The 19,737-nt window shown below is 41.7% G+C and overlaps 1 protein-coding gene across 3 annotated transcripts; it reads right to left on the bottom strand.

The window, feature by feature from the left end:
- Positions 1-293: 293 nt before the first annotated feature.
- On the bottom strand, positions 294-19,149 carry GPATCH1 (G-patch domain containing 1; the record flags this gene model as incomplete). 3 transcript variants are annotated; one of them, XM_081336097.1, is made up of 21 exons in its annotated part: positions 294-579; positions 2,170-2,315; positions 3,876-3,961; positions 4,927-5,034; positions 5,959-6,178; positions 7,092-7,264; positions 7,932-8,071; positions 8,928-9,055; positions 9,339-9,517; positions 10,464-10,754; positions 11,221-11,425; positions 12,442-12,521; positions 12,637-12,775; positions 13,455-13,694; positions 14,331-14,386; positions 14,976-15,073; positions 15,366-15,526; positions 17,026-17,111; positions 17,848-17,982; positions 18,093-18,287; positions 19,074-19,089. In XM_081336097.1, 20 exons carry the CDS (start codon positions 18,208-18,210, stop codon positions 549-551), a joined length of 2,820 nt encoding a protein of 939 aa, XP_081192223.1. In that variant the 3' UTR covers positions 294-548. The 3 variants fall into 3 exon arrangements, with proteins under 3 accessions (XP_081192223.1, XP_081192225.1, XP_081192224.1); XM_081336099.1 differs by lacking the exon at positions 18,093-18,287 and having other exon boundaries at positions 19,074-19,149; XM_081336098.1 differs by lacking the exon at positions 19,074-19,089 and having other exon boundaries at positions 18,093-18,523.
- Positions 19,150-19,737: the final 588 nt, after the last annotated feature.

The following is a 19,737-nucleotide window of genomic DNA, read 5'->3' as shown; positions in this document are numbered from 1 at the left end:
ACATGTTTTCCTTGTTTTATTTGGTACTTCTAATTTTCTTGGGCATTCAATGGGTGAACAAATCTGCCGGGACCTCCAGCTCAGCAAAGCAGCTGTGCACCTCAACCAACAGCTGCTCACATCTGTCAGATTAGAATGGGTCAAGTCAGCACAGCCACGGCCAACTCACCATGGCCAAATCGCTACGGCCAGCTTGTTGTGGGACAACTCAGCACAGCCAACACAATCTAAAAAGGATCTTTCTCACCTCTGCGCTTAAGATCCCTCAACAAAATATTTGACCGCGCTGGGTGGAAGATCGGTAAATTTAGTTTATTTAAATTTCCTCATGCTTTTACCATTAAAATACAGCAATCGTCCGTCGCAGAATAGAATATTTTGCTCTCTGCAGAATTTGGGTTTTTCTTTTCTTTTTTTAACTTTGAAATTAAAAGAAATAAACAAATCCGAAATAAACGGTGTATTTACACGACATTAACAATGCTTAGTATATGGATGATCTGCCATCACAGAGGAGATCTGTTCTGAGTCCAGAAATGCAATCCAAACTACCGCTTTATAAGTGGAAAATTCTTCAGCCTAAAATTAACAGAGAAATAAAGAGAAGAAACATATTTTAATAAACAAAATAATTTAAATTAAAAAATCCAAACTGGATGCCAAGCTACAATCTTTCTATCAATTGTTAAAAGGCATTTAAATCGTAAAAATAAAACTTCATTGATTTTTAAATGAGCAATTTTGTCAGTCATACTTACATATTCACAGTGTATTTATCTATTTATTACATTTATTTGCTGCTCCTCTCACTTCTCTAAATAATGAAAACACCTATAGCACTCTTCTTTCAACTGATTATCTTTCCAAGTTTGCTGGAAAGTTTAGACACCATCAACTGATTTGATTATTATTCAAAGAATGGAAAAAATTGTCTCATTAAAACCAAATGGCCAACATGTAAATAAGAGGTCATATAATTCACAGGAGGAAAAAAATCATCTAACAATAAAGTTAAACCATTTTACTCCCTTAAATAATTTTTTTAGGCTGCTACTTTATATGCAATTAATTCAGAATAATCCCACCAAGAAAATGAAATAATCAAATTAAGTAGATTTAACACCGTTAGGATAATCTTAGAACATAATATCGTATATAAAAAAATCCATCTCCCTCCTCTGATCAATTTCAAGCAAGTTTCAAGTATCTGTAGCTTGTCTTCAGACTGGAAGCAAGATTGCCATCTTCTTGGCAATACTGTATCCCCCAGTTGTTTAAATTACCTTCCTATATTAATGGGAGTTGAATCAGCAGTGTACTGACAATCCCATAACGTTCTGTCTCGGGGACAGTATGATCTCAAACAGGGACTCAAAAAAACCCCTTAAGATGGCAATCAAGGCACCATTATTTTTTACACCGTGCACTTGATCTGACTCTTTATAAATCCTTCATCTGCATTGCTGTGACCTCCACTTTTTAAATCACTCCAGCCGATGCTACTGACTTTTAAGATAAATTTTAAAAAGTTGTTTATTGAGTATGGACCAGGTTTTCTGGAGACCTTGACCACCATGGCCCTGTCTTAGATTTTTTATTTATTTTATTTTAATTCCATTTATATCCCGCCCTTCTCCAAAGACTCAGGGCGGCTTACAAGCTTAGCAGTATAAGCATCCATGTAGCAAGACACTAGAGTCACACGTTGCATTAAACAATAACGTGATGATTGGTTTAGGCTTCAATGTGACGTGTAAACCCAGATGCACCCTATTTTGAATTAGAATTTCCAGGTATGAGAACAAAAAAACGCCGTTTTTTTTCTCCCTTCCTTTTTGGTGCAAAGCAGCATTAGGGAACTTGATTCCTTTAAAAGCTACTTTTCCTAAATGTTGGCAAACTGGAGAGAGAGCAAGAGCAGACAGACCAGTGTTTCTCAACCGTGGCCCCTTGAAGATATGTAGACTTCAACTCCCAGAATTCTGGGAATTGAACATTGGGTTAGATCTTGTGACTTCAGAATCCAGCCAACCCTTCAGAAGATTAAAAACCATGTGGAAACAATGGGCGTTTTTTTTCTTTCAGGCAAATGATTCCTTCCTTTAAAAACAAAGAAAAATGCCCACCTGCATGCAATAGAAACATTGAACACCCCCTTTGCCTACTTACCTTCTTAAAAGTTCCCGGGGTGGTATATCTGCCTTTTCTTCCTCACCGCTGCTGTCTTCGCTCTCTGCTGTGTCTTCGCTGCTGTTCTTATCAGATTTCTTGTTCTTATGCTTTCCCTTGTGCTTGGATTTCTTGTGCTTCTTTTTCTGCAAAAGGAATAACCCAATGACAGAGTTGGAAGGGACCTTGGAGGTCATCTAGTCCAACCCACTGCTCAAGCAGGAGACTCTTATGTAATTTCAGACAAACGGCTGCCCAATTTCTTCTTAAAAAACCTCCGTTGATGCGGCTCCCATCGCTTCTGGAGGCAAGTCATTCATTCCACTGGTTAATTGTTCTCACTGTCAGGAAGTTTCTCAATTTGCTCCACCTCAATAATCTTTCACAGTCTTCCAGGGAAAATTATGTTCACATATAAATAATAATAATAATAATAATAATAATAATAATAATAATAATAATAATAATAATAATAATAATAATAATAATAATAATTATTATTATTATTATTATTATTATTTAATTTAATTTAATAATATTTCTATACCGCCCTTCTCCTGAAGGACTCAGGGCGGTGAACAGGGCAAGAATAAAAATACAGATTACAAAAGTTAAAACAAGATTAAATAAATGCCCATATACTAAAATACATCTTTAAAACCCAATAAAATAATAATAACAAACTCCCCCCAATCCCCTCATCAGGCCAGGCCAGCTTGTTCAAAAAAGTATGTTTTTAGCTCACGGCGAAAGGAGCGAAGGTCGGGCGTCGTCCGGAGCTCAACCGGTAGCTGATTCCATAGCTCCGGGGCGCCCACAGAGAAGGATCTCCCCCTGGGGGCCACCAGTCGACATTCTCTGACCGGAGGCACCCTGAGGAGGCCCTCTCTGTGGGAACGCACAGGGCGGAGGGAAGTCGATGCCGGCAGCAGGTGTTCCCTCAGGTACTACTACTACTACTACTACTAATAATAATAATAATAATAATAATAATAATAATGGTGATGAAGGAGGAGGAGGAGGAGGAGTTGGAAGGGACCTTGGAGGTCATCTAGTCCAACCCCCTGCTCAGGCAGGAAACCCTATACCATTACAGACAAAAGGCTGTCCAGTCTCTTCTTAAAAACTTCCAGTGTTGGAGCATTTACAGCTTCTGGAGGCAGGTTGTTCTGCTGGTAAATTGTTCTCACTGTCAGGAAGTTTCTCCTTAGTTCTAGGTTGCTTCTCTCCTTGATTAGTTTCCATCCGTTGCTTCTTCTCCTGCCTTCAGGCGCTTTGGAGAATAGCTTGATTCCCTCTTCTTTGGGGCAGACCCTGAGATACTGGAACGCTGCTATCATGTCCCCCCCTCGTCCTTCTCTTCATTAGACTAGACAGACCCAATTCCAGCAACCGTTCCTTATATGTTTCAGCCTCCGGTCCCCAAATCATCTTTGCTGCTTTTCTCTGCACTCTTCCTAGAGTCTCAACATCTTTGGAAGTCATGGTAATGTATTCATATTTATTTATTATTCAAAGGTAGATGGCCACCCATTTCATATACATGTCTCTAAAAAAGGAGGGAGGGCTGGACTAGAAGATCTCCAAGGACCTCCCAACTCTGTTGTGAATGTAAAATAGAAAGAAACTCCTTCTCCACTGGGAAAACAAGAGAACCCGGCAATGTTTTTGAGGAGAAAAAGGTTAAAAATAAACATCGAGATTACCTTTTCCTTTTTGCGTCTGTGTTCTTTTCTTCTGTGTTTTTCTTTGATCTTTCGGGGTTTCTCTTCTGCAACCACTTCAGCTGCGCCTAAAACATTCATCAGAGACAGAGGAACTACTGAAGGAAGATGCCCCGAAAGCTATTCAGAAGCTGCCGAGTTATTATTTTGGATTCTCCGAGAATAGCATCTTTCTGAATTTCTTGATGCAAACCCCTGTTCTATTTACACAAGCCTAGGTTGCATTTTTAGTGAATATATAACTATGCTCAGGAACAACCAACAGGAGATGGAAAGATTTAACACTACCTGCTCTGGAGAAACACCTGGTGACAGATGACAGATTTTGCCGAAATGCGCAAATTGATACGAGGAGAATATTTGTAGCTCAGGGCTGAAATGAAGGGTTACTTAGTTGGGTAATGGATGTTTGGGTAATGAAATGTCTGCGAAAAAATCAACCAAGCTCTGAACGTTGAAGAACCCCCCCCCCCCGTACTGTAAATTGCTTAAACTGGTAACTTAAAGACATTATCTGTATTTATTGGTGACTTGGAAACCTCTGATGGACTTTTTGTGTAAAAATGAAAAAAGTGAACTTGTGACAAATGATGGTTAGATGATAGACAAGACGGGTTATACACAGAAGAGAGTCTGTGATGATGTAACTTTAGAGAAAGAGGTAAATTTATTAGTATACATATAGCTAAAAGGAACACAGGAAGCCATTTTTTGTAACTTTTTTTCTTTCTCTTCTATTTTTTATCTTTTTCCCCCTCTTCTTGGACTTTTGCCAATTTTTCCCCCTCCTTGTTTTCCATTAGTTTGTGTTGGCTTGAGCACGTTTTTAGGAATCTACCTTAATTAAATGAAGAATTTTAATAAATATACATATATATATATATTCTGTGCGATCAGCCTGTTTCTATAGTATTTCTGTAGCTCATGAAACCAAAAAGATCAACAGCCAATTCATTCCTGCGTCCGATACTTTTAAAATGAAAAGAGTCGATATAAATGCCATTAACATTTAACAGTTAATAAATGTCTTTACCAGAATGAGCAACAGGAGGCAATCTTGGTCCAAATTCTTCTTGACTGACTACTTCCTTCGCAGTTGGAGTTACAGTATCAAAAGTCTCAGGTGCAAAAACTCCAGTTTCTTTGAGAAAAAAACAATAAACATTGGCGACGTTTAAAAGCTAATCACTTTATGTAGCCCCCTGAACTATTAGTCCATTTCAATGCTGACATACCATCAAGGCTGGTATAAGTCACAATACACGTTTATGAACATATTTCCACATCACAGGATCTTTTCGTTATCTACAACTATCTTGAAGACTCGGGGTTTTATCCAGCACTTCAAGGCCACATAAAATCGCTTCAAACTTTTGGGGAGACGGCTCCAATGTATCAAACCACTGTGACACCACAATGAGTCAGCATTGTGCTCCCCAACTCCCTCAGTTGCTTCCATTAATGGCCTCTTTTGTGGCTATTACAAACTGCCACGCTCCTTTTTCAATGTCCACACGTTCGGCAACCAAAGTTACGACAGCACTGAATAAGGAGTACTTATGAGAGCTCCTCGTAATTGTGGGTCTTTGCGGCATCCCTGTGGCCATGTGATCTGTTTGTAACCTTCGCTGCTACTTTCCAACAAGCAAAGCCAATGGGGAAGCTGGCAGGAAGTCGCAAATGGCAATCATGTGACCACAGGATGCCGTTGACTATCGGAGTCGCCCAGCGATGGCAACTGGGGCTGCCATTGTTAACTCAGCCTGATCACATGTCGTCGTTCTTATAACCGTACCGCTTAACAACAGAGTTCCCAGTCCCAACTACTGCCAGCAAACGAGGACTGCCTGCAGCACCAAGTTGCAAAGGCATAGCAGCTTCTGCCTCAACTTTTAAAGCTGGTTTAGAGGGGAAATTCAAACTCTTTAGCTCGTTCAAATGTAGCAGTAAACTAGGCTTGTCCCAAAGTGGCAGTGATTATACAAAGCGTTACATATCAGAGGATACGTCTGATTTTTAATGGCGGGAGGGAGGGGGCCTTTTGTCCAAGCCGAGCCAGTAATACCTTCAGCAACAGGTAACGGAACCCCAGGTGAGTCACAAGGCTTTGCGTTTTCGGACTCTGCTTCCGGTGCTGTTGTAACTGGCTCCTCTCCATCACTCTCTGCTTCAGAAGAGGACTTCTCGTCCGAGGAACTGGCAAAGATGGCTTTAAATAAATCCATGGATGGCCGGCTTCCTTCTTCCTCTGCAGCTTCACTTGGGGCAGTGGGCGGGCCTGATGGCTGAACCAGAAAGGAAAAAAGTGAAAAAGAAATAATGCAACTTTTCTGCCAAGTTACACCATAACCAGGGGCGAGACTGTTGAAGACTGCTCTTTCCACCTAAACTCTTGCAACACAACCAAGTCCGAGTAGCTGTAGGATTGATTCTAGGCCAGGGGTAGGCAACCTCGGCTCTTTTATGACTGACTCATGGACTTCAACTCCCAGAATTCCTGAGTCAGCTGACTCAGGAACTCTGGGAGTTGAAGTCCATGAGTCAGTCATAAAAGAGCCGAGGTTGCCTACCCCTGTTCTAGGCCCTCCTAGATATATCTTAGTATGTATTTACTTACCCACACACAAACAAACAGACACACACACACACACACACACTTTTGTATTTTAAGTAACTGCAAATTCTGAATCCCACATGCTGTGAGCGGACAGTTAATGATGATGAAACTCTTGCAAGATTTATTAATGGCCTCTTAATGTGGTTAAGCCATGGTCCATTTGAACAAGCAACGCGCTATACATTTCGTACTTTTCAGAGTATGGAAATCAAAACTATGAGAAATGTACATTTCATTCATCTGCAGTTTCAACTTAACTTCAGGAAAACATGCATTCTGCACTTCCAAAACCCAGTTGTGTTTTAATTTTTAAATGCAAAATGTCGCAACACGATAAAAGATGTTTCTATTAATACAGGCAAAATTAGTCCTGCACTGTCTTCTTTTAGTAAATTGTCACCTGAGACTCCACTGTTTCAGGGCTTCTGTTTTTGAGAAACGCACGAGGATAGCCTTGTCCCATCTCCTGAGAATACTGTAGTGACCAATTCATTCAGCTAAGTCCATCATACATCCCCCTTGATAGTTTGGCATATGCTTGAAAGCCCCCCCCCTTTCAACGTAACAGAAAGCCACTCTACCTGAGTAGGAACAAGGTCACCAGCCCCATGTTTGGCCTCTGCTTCAACTGCTTTGGGAGGCTGCTCCTGAACGTGGACATCAACCTTTGATCGAGCCAAACTTATAAATTCACTGATGGTGTCCTTCTTCTTCTCTTTGTCGGGCATGTCCCATCTGGATGACTTCTTTGGCTCTGAAAGAAATGGAACACGTTTCCAAGGGGCCGTTGCTCTTTCTTGACGAGTTCAAGACAGTTTTATTTCTTTTATAGCTCCCGTTTTAACGAAAGCTGCCTTTGATCATTAAAAAGGCAAAGGTTCCCCCGCACATGCGTGCTAGTCGTTTCCGACGCTAGGGACCAGTGTTCATCTCCGTTTCAAAGCCGAAGAGCCAGCGCTTGTCCGAGGACGTCTCCGTGGTCATGTGGCCGGCATGATTAGATGCCAAAGGCGCACAGAATGCTGTTACCTTCCCACCGTAGTGGTCCCTATTTTTCTACTTTCATTTTTACGTGCTTTTGAACTGCTAGGTTGGCAGAAGCTGGGACGAGTAACAGGCGCTCACTCTGTTACGCGGCACTCGGGATTCGACCCGCCAAACTGCCGACCTTCTGATCGACAAGCTCAGCGTCCTAACACCGCGTCCCTTGCCTTTGATCATTAGGAATGCTAAATTTATGGGCCAAGTGCTAATCTAGACATTAATGTTATTTCTCCCCGGTTAGTCTGCGCTTCTGTGCCAGCCCCACAAATGGTTTTTTACTGTATTTTTGATCTGTACACTTTGACTGGCCAAGTTAATTTGATCCAGGTCCTGAAGAGATACAATTCTTCTTTTTCTGATAAAATTTTAAATCTTACTGTTTGGAATATTATCCTGCTGCACTCCTGTTTTCATTGGTTGATTTCGCATCTCTGATGCCAACTCTGGAGCAACAGTCAAGAAGTTGAACACAGAATACTTGTCACGTTTCACTGTCGGCAATCCAACGATACACGACCTGGTGAAAAATAAAAGCAGAGTGTCCACATCTAACTTTGGGTAATTTTTCTGCCACAGAAATACAGTATGCGTGTTAAAATAGGTCAGAATTATAGAAATGAAATAGCATTTTAAAATTTACTGTTGAGGGATTATAGTCTATAAACAAAAAATATATAACTAAATAACCAAGGCGATCTAAACCCGGGGGAGGCAACCTTGGCTCTTTTATGACTTGTGGACCTCAACTCCCAGAATTCCCGAGCCAGCCACACTGAGGGGAAAGGGAGAAGTTTCCATGCTGAGCCATGCTGGCTGAGGAATTCTGGGAGTTGAAGTCCACGAGTCATAAAAGAGCCAAGGTTGCCTATCCCGGTCTAAACAATACTTACTAGATTTAATTTACATTTTCCTGATCACTTCTAGTAGCCAACTACAGATATTCCTTGACTTACAATAGCTTGTTTAGCGACCATTCAAAAGTTACAACAGCACTGAAAAAAGTGACCTTTTTCACACTCACGACCCTCGCAGCACGCCTGTGGTCACGTGATCAAACTTCAGAGGCTTGCCAACGGACTTACATTTATGACGTTCGCAGTGTCCTGGGATCACATGGTCCCCCTTTAGCAACCTTCTGGCAAGCAAAGTCAATGGGGACGCCTGATTCATTTAACAACCATGTTGCTAACTTAACAACTGCTTAACAAATGTGGCGGGAAAGGTCGTCAAATGGGGCAAAACTCACTTAACTAAGGTCTTGCTTAACAACAGAATTTTTGGGCTCAATTATGGTCGTAAGTCGAGGACTACCTGTATAAAATTATTACCTAAGACTACTTGTTAGAAAAGGCTGGTGTACTCAACCAACTTACTCTGCATAGGGATCAGGAATATTGAACCTTTTGCACAAAAGCTTATCTGGGTGCCACTCAAATTTTTCCCTTGTGAGTTTTCCGAACATCTTCATCCTTGCAGCAGCTGCTTTGTCATCAAGGTTAGTCTACAATAACAACAGCAACAACACACATATATTTTGGCAATAACTGACTTGAGAATTAAACATAGCTGTTGATGGTCTTTTTTTAAAAAAAAATTGGCCTGGTTCACATTCCTGCTAAACTTAAATTTTTAACCATGGTTTTATTCAGTTAGAATGAAAGGAACTACGTTATGGCTTAACTGTGTGTTGTGTGGACTCCAGCGCTTGTTTCAGGGTGATCTTGAAAGGAATTGATGCTCTTAGAATGACTGAAAATCAACTTCCAGATGACTTTGGGACTTACCTCCTGATCACGAGGAACGTCTACTTTATCAATATCATCCTCCAACTTTGCAGGAGTAAACCTTGAAGACAAAATGGAGCTGGAGGTTTTGTAGAACACAGCTGCACGAGAGAACTCGTCCCGTTCTCTACCACGCTCCCACTCCGTCATACTGGAATCTAAGCAGCTTTCTGGCACATCTGTTAGGCAAGAAATTTTTTTAAAAGCAAGCAAGGTCAATAATACTGGCTCAATAATATTGATCAGAAAAGAATGAAACTGTTTATAAGCAGGGGTCTTCAAACTTGGCCCTTTTATGACTTGTGGACTTCAACTCCCAGAATTCCTCAGCAAGCGCTGGCTGAGGAATTCTGGGAGTTGCAGTCCACAAGTCATAAAAGGGCCAAATTTGAAGACCCCCGGTTTATAGATTAACAGATTTCCAGCAAAAACAAAGCCAAGTGTGGTCTCAACAGAAGTATGAAAAATCAAAGAAAACCTTTTTAAAAAAAAAAGAATGTATATGGCCATCACCTTAATATCTTCAGCTCGCTAAAAAAAAATATCACACAAAATCTGATAAAGGCAAAAGGAAAAAAAAAGTTTTAAAAATCTCAAAACACAGGCGAGCATACAGAACACCATCTTGCTGTTTTACTAACAAGCAGACTTATAAACCACAATTTATTCTTGCTCCATTATTTTGGTAGGAGCAAGCCATAATTCTTGATTTGGATGTTCCATTACACAAACTGTGAACCTGTGTTTCCTGGTGTTTTTACCTAGTCTTTCTGGCAGATTATACACTGAAGAAATATTAACAGTTGAAATAAGAATATTTTAACATTCCTTACAAACCAGCATCTGAATCAATCGCAACTAATAACTTTATGGGAATAATTAACCAGCTGGCACTTGATGTTCTGGCCACCGAAGACAACATTTTAAAATATTAAGCATCAGAACAAATCTCTATTTCATAATGACCTCTTATAGGTTGGAAACTGATCCGAGAGAGAAGCAACCTAGAATTAAAGAGAAACTTCCTGACAGTGAGGGCAATTAACGTTTGCCCCAGAATAACTGAATTAAACTGAACAATGTGACACATGAAGAAAAGAGCTGGGGGGCACTTTTGCTACTTGCCTTTCTTCCCACGTGCAAGATTTTCTAAGTAACATTCATATCTCTTTTGCTTTTCTGGGTTGCTGGCAAATGGTTTGAAGTCGGCCGAGCCAGTTGTAGCTAACTGGGACCCCAGCATCAATGGGCACGTCTGTGGCGTTTGAGAGACAGGAGGAGCTCGGAATTTGTTATAGGCAGATTGTTGAGGCACAGTGTCAGCTTTCAGTTGTTGTTGTTGTACTGCCTGTTTCGCTTCTTGGATCCTCTCTTTGTCTTTATCTGACAAATATTCTAGAACCGAAGTGGTTGGGCCTAAACAAGAAGAGAAAATCATGATCTATAACGATGGCAAACAACTTTTTTTTTTAGTTCAGAACATAGTGCAATCAGGAATGTTTTACCTTCTTTAAGCAAAACGAAGGCCCCCATTTTCCAATAAATTAAATTAAAAATATTCGTGTATAAAGGTATACTTAAATTTTTAAAAAAATTAAATTAAAAAACAACCAAAAATGCCTACCAAAAAAATAGTCAGAACAAAATGATTAGAGATTGCAGGTAGGAGAGCAGCAGCGGCCCCCAACATGTAGAAGGGGGGGGGGGTTGCGGACTGGAGGAGGCATGGTTACGCAGGCTGCCTGCATACCATGGATGGGGCTTTGCTTGCTTGCATGGACCGGTTGCTGGCATGCTGCGGCCCGATGCTGGTCCACAGACCGTGTGTGTGTGTGTAGTAGAGAACCTGCATGATTCAAGGTAACATCCGGATATTGGATACCTTTCAGTCCAGTTTCGCCCAGCACTTCCCTTCTCTCAGAAGCAGTTTTCTGGTGTCTACTTTGGAACGCTGCATCCCTCTGAAGCTTCCCTGTAGATTCTGCCAATGCTTGCACTAAGTGGGAATTTTCACCGGTAGCTTTTATCACAGGTCGAAAGTAATGGATTGGTCTGTAGTCTCTCGGCAGGTCTGGAGGAGGGTAACTCTTGACGGAAAAACCAACGGAAGACAAAACATGGGCTTGCTTGTAGACAAAGCAGTCATTATATATATCAAAAGCATGTACTGGGCGCTGGGAATCAGGCAAAATTAAATTTGAACTCCAGTGTGTAAGCCACTGTTTTCTCGACCTTCAACTCCCAGAGTTCCCCAGATAGCCAAGAATTCTACCAAGTGAGTCCACCTATCTTCCAGTTGCCAAGGTTGGGAAAGACTAATATAAATCAATAACTGACCAATTGTTCCTTGTTCTTTTTAAAATATTGCTAGCATTTGTTGCAGAATTCTAGTAGCTATCAAGTGTGAAATCCAATTACCTCACAGCACACCAGTTGCCTCCCATTGCCCCCAATACATTCACTGTCATATTTTTACTATTCTGCCAATCTTAACAAAAAAATACCACAATCTTATGCATTGCAAAATGATCACCACAGCAGACTTTATTAGTAAAACACGGCAGGCGGCAGATTGGGATTTGAAAAAAAAAATATCCTCCAATATTCCAAAGATCAGCTTAGGGCGGTGAAAAGTTGATAATTCTCCTTGTTTCATTTTGGAGTAGAATAAAAATAAAACGGTAGTGACAAATGATTGTTACTGTCATCTGTTATGAAAATCTAATACATTTCGAATGACAAGCGGATTGAAGAATCAACTTTATATTCTTGGGAGGTCTTGGGGTGAGTTGTGTGCCTTTGTACACGTTATCGGTAGAAAAACCGAGCCTTGGTGGAGCAGTGGGCTAATGCCTCCTTAAGTAACACCAGCTGCCTGCAATTCGTGCAGGTTCGCATCCCACCAGGCTCAAGGTTGACTCAGCCTTCCATCCTTCCGAGGTAGGTAAAATGAGGACCCAGATTGTTGGGGGCAATTAAGCTGACTTTGTAATAATGCCGCTTGTAAGCCGCCCTGAGTCTTCGGAGAAGGGCGGGATATAAATGGAATTAAAATAAAATAAATAAATAAATAAATAAATAAATAAAAAACAAACTGACTAACCTTGGCAGGAGACACTGACTTAGAGGCCAAGCAGAAGCCATCCAAAATTTTCCCGAGATACTTCTTCTCTTTCTCTCTACCTATAAAAAGGACAGATAAATTCGTCAGCGCTTTCAAAGTAAACCAATCAGGTGGCGCTTCCTGAAAAGGCTCAACCCATAACAAAATATTCAGAGGCTTCCAGACTTGGCTTACTTTTAAAAGGCCTGGGGGCTGTCCAACCGTATAACCCGTCTCCCGGCTCTTCATCTTTCAGGACAGTGTCGTATTTGGAAAAGGATTCGACTGCATAAATATCTTCATCTTCCTCTTCTAAAGCGCCAACCCCGAAGGCCTAAAAGAAGCGGCACAGCGTAGAGTTAAGATCTGCCTTCACTATTTTAATAGCCTAATAACTGTACAGGTAGTCCTCGATTTCCAACACTTCTTTCAGTGACTGCTCAAAGTTACAGCAGCGCTCGAAAAAGGGACTTACGACTTTCTCACACTTATGACTGTTGCAGCATGCCCCATGGCCAAATAACTGAAATTCAGACGCTCGGCAACTGACTCCTATTTATGACGGTTGCAGTGTCCCAGGGTCATGTGATTTCCCCCTTCTGTCACCTTCTGACAAGCAGTTAATAGGGAAGCCAGATTCACTTTGCAACCGGGTTACTAACTTAACAACTGAAGTCATTTGCTTAACAATTGTGGCAAGAAAGGTCGTAAAATGGGGCAAAACTCACCTAACAATGGTCCCTGCTTAGCAACAGAAATTTTGGGCTCAGCTGTGGTCGTAAGTCAACGACTACCTGTGTTTGCAAAAGGTCTGCATCAGGCTGAAGGAGGAAAAGGGCCAAGCTGCTTAAACTGGCTGCCATAAAGGAGTTCCCAACTAGCCCCCATAGCAGACTGCACTTATATGTGAATAGCTCATAATTCTTCTGAAGTATATATTAGAAGTTTTAGGAGATTCTGCCTGCTCGTTTCTCAAAGCCTAGTCCAAAAATTTAACCTGTATAGCATTTTACCTGTCCTGAAATGCCCAGTTTCCGTCCTTTACTATGCCGTACATCACCAAGACGACTTAAATCTTCAGAACCGAGGCTAAAAACATTTAAAGATTCTTCTGAAGTGCCAAACAAAGCTTTGCTGGGATCCAGCCCTTTGTAACCCAGTCCATGGACATTTTCTTTCGGAGTCAGATCTACTGGCATCACGTCCTTGGGAGCAAAGGTCACATTTTCCGGCTGATATTCATCCTCTTCTTCCTTTATAAAACAAATAAATGTTATTTAGAATGAAGTGGTAAGTTGGCAAAATTTTAAGCCCCTCTTTCTTCCCCACTGGCAATTCTTTGAAGTGGCGTGTGTTGGTAATTCTAAGGAGCAGCAATCCATGGACTTTATTATGTCCAAGACCTGCTTATTATGTCCAAGAAAGAGGGGGTCAGGTTATTCACCAAAGCACCAGAGGGCAGGATGAGAAACAATGGTTGGAAACTGACCAAAGAGAGAAGCAACCTGGAATTAAGGAGAAACTTCCTGACAGAGAGGACAATCAACCAGTGGAACAGCTTGCCTCCAGAAGTCGTGGGTGCTCCATCACTGGAGGTTTTTAAGAAGAGGCTAGACAGTCACCTGAGCAGGAGGCTGGACTAGAAGACCTCCAAGGTCCCATTCTGTTCTATTCTGTTCTATTCTGTTCTATTCTATTCTATTCTATTCTATTCTATTCTATTCTATTCTATTATTCTATTCTATTCTATTCTATTCTATTCTATTCTATTCTATTCTATTCTATTCTATTCTATTCCACTCTATTCACGTTGTTCCACATATTTATTGAATAATTCAAATTCCATTTTTAAAAAGTGTTAAAATTTACAACAAATGCCCTACAATTACCTCTGAATCTTCGGATCCTGGAGGCAAAGCACAGCCATATATCTTTACGCCAGGCTCTGTAAACCAAACAGTGATAATCACGATTAAAATGCTGGATTTTTTTCATTTCTTTCATTCAAGTAAGAAACGGGTCATGCTGCTACGATCCCACTAAATTCAAAGTTACTTAAATTATTCCACTATATGAGTAACAAATTGTACAACAGCAGACTACTAATCAGTTATGCAAAAAATTGGAATAGATGCATCAAAACTATGTATTTAGGCAGCCATATCTTAAATGTGAGGATAGGACCAAGTATTTTGCACTATTGTGCTTCTCCCCTTATAGCAGAAGCAAACAGATTAGGAAACTTTTTAGTAACCCTAATTTCATATTTGGCCCAAACGTGGAAACAATATTTATCTGTTTTGAAACAAGTCACAATGTTACATAATTGCAAACAATGATTCTACATTCTGACTTATGCCAAAAAAAAGTGTTTTCCTAACTTGGACAACATGGGAAAATACAATTGGGTCTTTGCTTGTTTGTGCTTCAAAGAGAGGCACAAAGGCCTTATTAAGCAGGGACATAATTACCTGAACTAGATAATTCATTTTATTCTGATCTTGCTGCAAAACAAGAGATTCAGAGGAATGTACCAGGTTTTTGCTTCTGTGGCTTCCTCTTTACCCGAGGCCCAACGCCTTGTCCTTCTTTCCAGCCCATTTTTCGCAACAAGTCAATCCCAATTGTTATTCTGGAAAAAAAAATGGATAAACAAGTTATAACTACAGGTGGTCCTTGACTTACGACCGTAATTGAGTCCAAAACTATGAACCAGTTGCCAAGCATCTGAATGTTGATCACGTGAGCATGGGGATGCTACAATGGTCATAAGCGTGAAAAATGGTCATAACTACTGGTAAAAATGAGTCAAACAGTCCTTCAGGTGTAAATGAGTCCTTCAGGTGTGCCCAAAATCAGAAATATAACATAAGCAATGCTCTAAAGTAGCAGGTGTTACTTTATTATTTTTCTAATACACTTACTTCGCAGGTGTAATGAATTCATCCAATACTGTAGCGCCAGGGATGGGTGCAACTATTTCTGCTAGCTGTCTGGCCTTCGCCTGGATTTTGTCTTTGCTTTGGGAAGCAAATGCATCTGTAATTGTAATTTCCTTTGGTGCAATCCCATGTTCACTAAGATCCTTCCAGGGAAAATAAGATGGGGTGGGGGTGACGGAATCAGAATATTTTCTTTCCAAGTCCACAAATTCCAAAGTAACTTTGAAACAAAACAGCCAGAGATGCACTTTTTTTTTGCAGAAAAATCACTGTTCTTTATCTAAACAAAACTATACTGTCTATTAATCATGCAGTAAGAGATTACGTACAAAACACCAGGCTTATATTTATTTATCACATTTCTATGGCTGCCCATCTCACAGAAGTGGTTCTGGTAGCGTGCAGCAATACATATAACTATATTTATATATCTATTTACCATTCATATATCATAAATAAAAAGCTAGAGAGTTCCAGAAAAACATCTACTTCTGCTTCATTGACTATGCTAAAGCCTTTGATTGTGTGGATCATAACAAACTCTGGCAAGTCCTTAAAGAGATGGGCATACCAGACCATCTTATTTGTCTCTTGAGAAACCTATATGCGGGCCAAGAAGCAACAGTGAGAACTGGACACGGAACCACTGATTGGTTCAAAATTGGGAAAGGAGTCCGGCAAGGCTGTATACTGTCGCCTTGCCTATTTAACTTATATGCAGAGCACATCATGAGAAAGGCAGGGCTAGATGAATCAAAAGTTGGAATTAAGATTGCCGGAAGAAACATCAACAACCTAAGATATGCAGATGATACCACTCTAATGGCAGAAAGTGAAGAAGAACTAAAGAGCCTCGTGTTGCGGGTGAAGAAGGAGAGTGCAAAACTTGGGTTGAAACTAAACATTAAGAAAACCAAGATCATGGCATCTGGCCCTCTCAATTCCTGGCAAATAGATGGGGAAGAAATGGAGGTAGTGACAGATTTTATTTTCCTGGGCTCCAAGATCACTGCAGATGGGGACTGTAGCCAAGAAATTAAAAGACGCTTGCTCCTTGGGAGGAAAGCCATGGCAAATCTAGACAGCACACTAAAAAGCAGAGACATCACCCTGTCAACAAAAGTGCGTATAGTCAAGGCTATGGTCTTCCCAGCTGCAATGTATGGCAGTGAAAGCTGGACCATAAGAAAGGCTGAGCGCCAAAGAATTGAAGCCTTTGAACTATGGTGCTGGAGAAGACTCCTGCGAGTTCCTTGGACTGCAAGGCGATCAAACCGGTCAGTCCTAGAGGAGATCAACCCTGACTGCTCTTTAGAAGGCCAGATCCTGAAGCTAAAACTCAAATACTTTGGCCACCTAATGAGAAGGAAGGACTCACTGGAGAAGAGCCTAATGCTGGGAAAGATTGAGGGCAATAGAAGAAGGGGACGACAGAGAATGAGGTGGCTGGATGGAGTCATTGAAGCAGTAGGCGTGAGCTTAGATGGACTCCAGAAGATGGTAGAGGACAGGAAGGCCTGGAGGAACATTGTCCATAGGGTCGCGATGGGTCGGACACGACTTCGCAACTAACAACAACAAATATCATAAATATACAGAGATATCTGAAATTATATAAATGCAATAATCTGCATCATCTTACCTCTTCATCCATAAAATCTTCTGGCCCAAGAATTTTCTGTTCTGCTCTCTTTTGGCGAGAGGATACAAAAGCTGACGGCGCCCATCCTTGAAAGAGAATGCATTGCTATAAGATGCGAGTTTATAGCAGAACTGAGAAATATTAAATTTCCAATTGAAACTACAATTGCTATACCTACTCACTCCGGACTTCTTTCACTGACTACAGAATTACTTTTGAGTGGACATTTGTGTAGCACTGTGTCAGAAATTATATTAATTGCATGACAAGTGATTTGGCATTTGATTTTTCTTAGCTTAGGACAATACACTGTTATTACTTTAATTTTTAGTGTTTGATCCTCTTGTTCCTTTTTGCTAGGTCAAGCATTGCACTAAGACACTAACTTGTTTTCATCACATTTCCTGAATATGCCAGTGGGCTGGGATCCCAAATAAATAGCACTGACAAGCTTCAATGACTGGCTTGCAAAGTTTACACAAGCTCACACAGCATGCAAAATTTAAAATGAAACTACTGCATTATGAATCAGCACTATGTGGGGTTTTATCTACAGCAGTCTCTATACTGTTTGACAGTCTAGTCTATACAGTTTAAACTATTATTAAATTACATAAATAAATTGCATTCTCGTGATCCAGCACTTTTACGATAATTTAGAAGCCACACTGGAGTCACAGTACACATTGAGCCATGTAACTTCACACAGTGTGTAAAACTGACCAAGATTTTACCATCTTGGACACGATTTTGGACACCCAACTCAGCCCAGTTTTATGCCAAGAGGAACAACATAAGTTTCAGACATAGATCATTACTAACCTTCTTTGGATCCGACAGTGTTAAAGTAGCCAGCTGAGAAACCACCACTGAATGCTCCATGAAATCGTTTATACCGCCCCTTCTCATCTTTGACTGTCTGGTCTTGGAGAGGAACCGGCTTTTTAATGCGCTCACCTGGAAGGAAGGAAGGAAGGGAGGGAGGGAGGGAGGGAGGGAAGGAAGGAAGTTTACATGCAGTTGAATGTTAGACCAGCTTTCACATCTAAGATAGAACTAGAACTCACCATTTCCCAGCTTCTGCCAACCTAGCAGTTCGAAAGCACGTAAAAATGCAAGTAGAAAAATAGGGACCACTACGGTGGGAAGGTAACAGCGTTCCGTGCACCTTTGGCGTCTAGTCATGCCGGCCACATGACCAAGGAGACGTCCTCAGACCAGCGCTGGCTCTTCGGCTTTGAAATGGAGATGAGCACCGGCCCCTAGAGTCGGAAACAACTAGCACGCATGTGCGGGGGAACCTTTACCTTAATAGCCTAATAATCAAGGAATGACCAAGGAGAAGATCACACTTCTCCAACACTGGCAGGGTAAACCCCTGCATAGAAAGGTGGAGCAAACCCCACTCCGTCTAGTATTGATGATGTTACCTGGTCGGGTAATGAAACGTCTGCAAAAATACAACCAAGCTCAGAAAGCACCAAGGACCCCACAGTCGTCGTCATCCTCCTCCTCCACCACCACCCTTTTTCTCCTCCTCCATCCTTCTCCTTCTCCTCCACAACCCCCTCTCTTCTAACACTGATAATGTTACCTAGTTGGGTAATGAAACGTCTGCAAAATACAACCAAGCTGAGAGAGACCCCAAGGACCCCCCCAGTCCTCCTCCTCCTCCTTCCTGCAAGCGCCCCTTCCTTCTAGCACTGATGATGTTACCTAGTTGGGTAATGAGACGTCTGCAAAAATACAACCAAGCTCAGAAAGCACCAAGGACCCCACAGTCATCGTCTTCCTCCTCCTCCTCCTCCTCCTCCTCCTCCACCACCACCACCACAATTTTTCTCCTCCTCCATCCTTCTCCTTCTCCACAACCCCCCTCTCTTCTAGCACTGATGATGTCACCTAGTCGGGTAGTGAGACGTCTGCAAAAAAAAGCCCCCAACCAAACTCAGAGAGACCCCACGAAGGGCACCGGGAGGGAGACAGTCCCCCCTATCTAACAAGGAGAGGCCAAGAGGGAAGGAAGGGGACGGGCTATGCGGACTGACCTTCCTCCAGCAGCTCCAGCGGGGTCCCGAGGCTCACCAGCTCCTCGCCCTCCTCGTCGCTACTGCCAGCCGCCATCTTGGCAGGCCTCTCAAAGAGGAGGGGCTAGAGGCCGGAAGGCGCGCGCAGCCCGAGAGGAGGCGTGGCCGTCCAAGAAGGAAGGAAGGGAGGGAGGGAGGGAGAAGAGCGCGCCGCGTTTCAGTTGTGTGTGCGCGTGCGCGCGCTCCTCCAGCTGTGCTAATGGCAGCGATGTGCAAAGCGGCTCGCGCGTTTTATTAACTTGCCGTGTGAACCCCCGTCCAGTTGGATGAGATTGCCCGATGCAGGGCTGAACATACCCGAATGATTCTAAATAGAGCTTTTCTCTTGATCTCAATAAATCCTGATCTGTGTAAAGTAGATCTTCTTCTTCTTCTTCTTCTTCTTCTTCTTCTTCTTCTTCTTCTTCTTCTTCTTCTTCTTCTTCTTCTTCTTCTTCTTCTTCTTCTTCTTCTTCTTCTTCTTCTTCTTGTTTTGGGGGGGAACATAGGAGTTGTAATACAATGGAATAATATTATCTGTTAAAGATGAACAGTGAAAAGGCAGCCGGGGTGCATGTATGTGGGGGGGCGGCGGCGGCGGGGGGAGAAATGTGGTATCTTAAAAAAGATTGGAGGCGTAGCCTAG

Source organism: Vipera berus (assembly GCF_964194415.1).
Source record: "Vipera berus genome assembly, chromosome: 10".
Taxonomy (NCBI): Eukaryota; Metazoa; Chordata; class Lepidosauria; order Squamata; family Viperidae; genus Vipera; species Vipera berus.
This window is presented reverse-complemented; position numbering and strand designations above follow the sequence as displayed.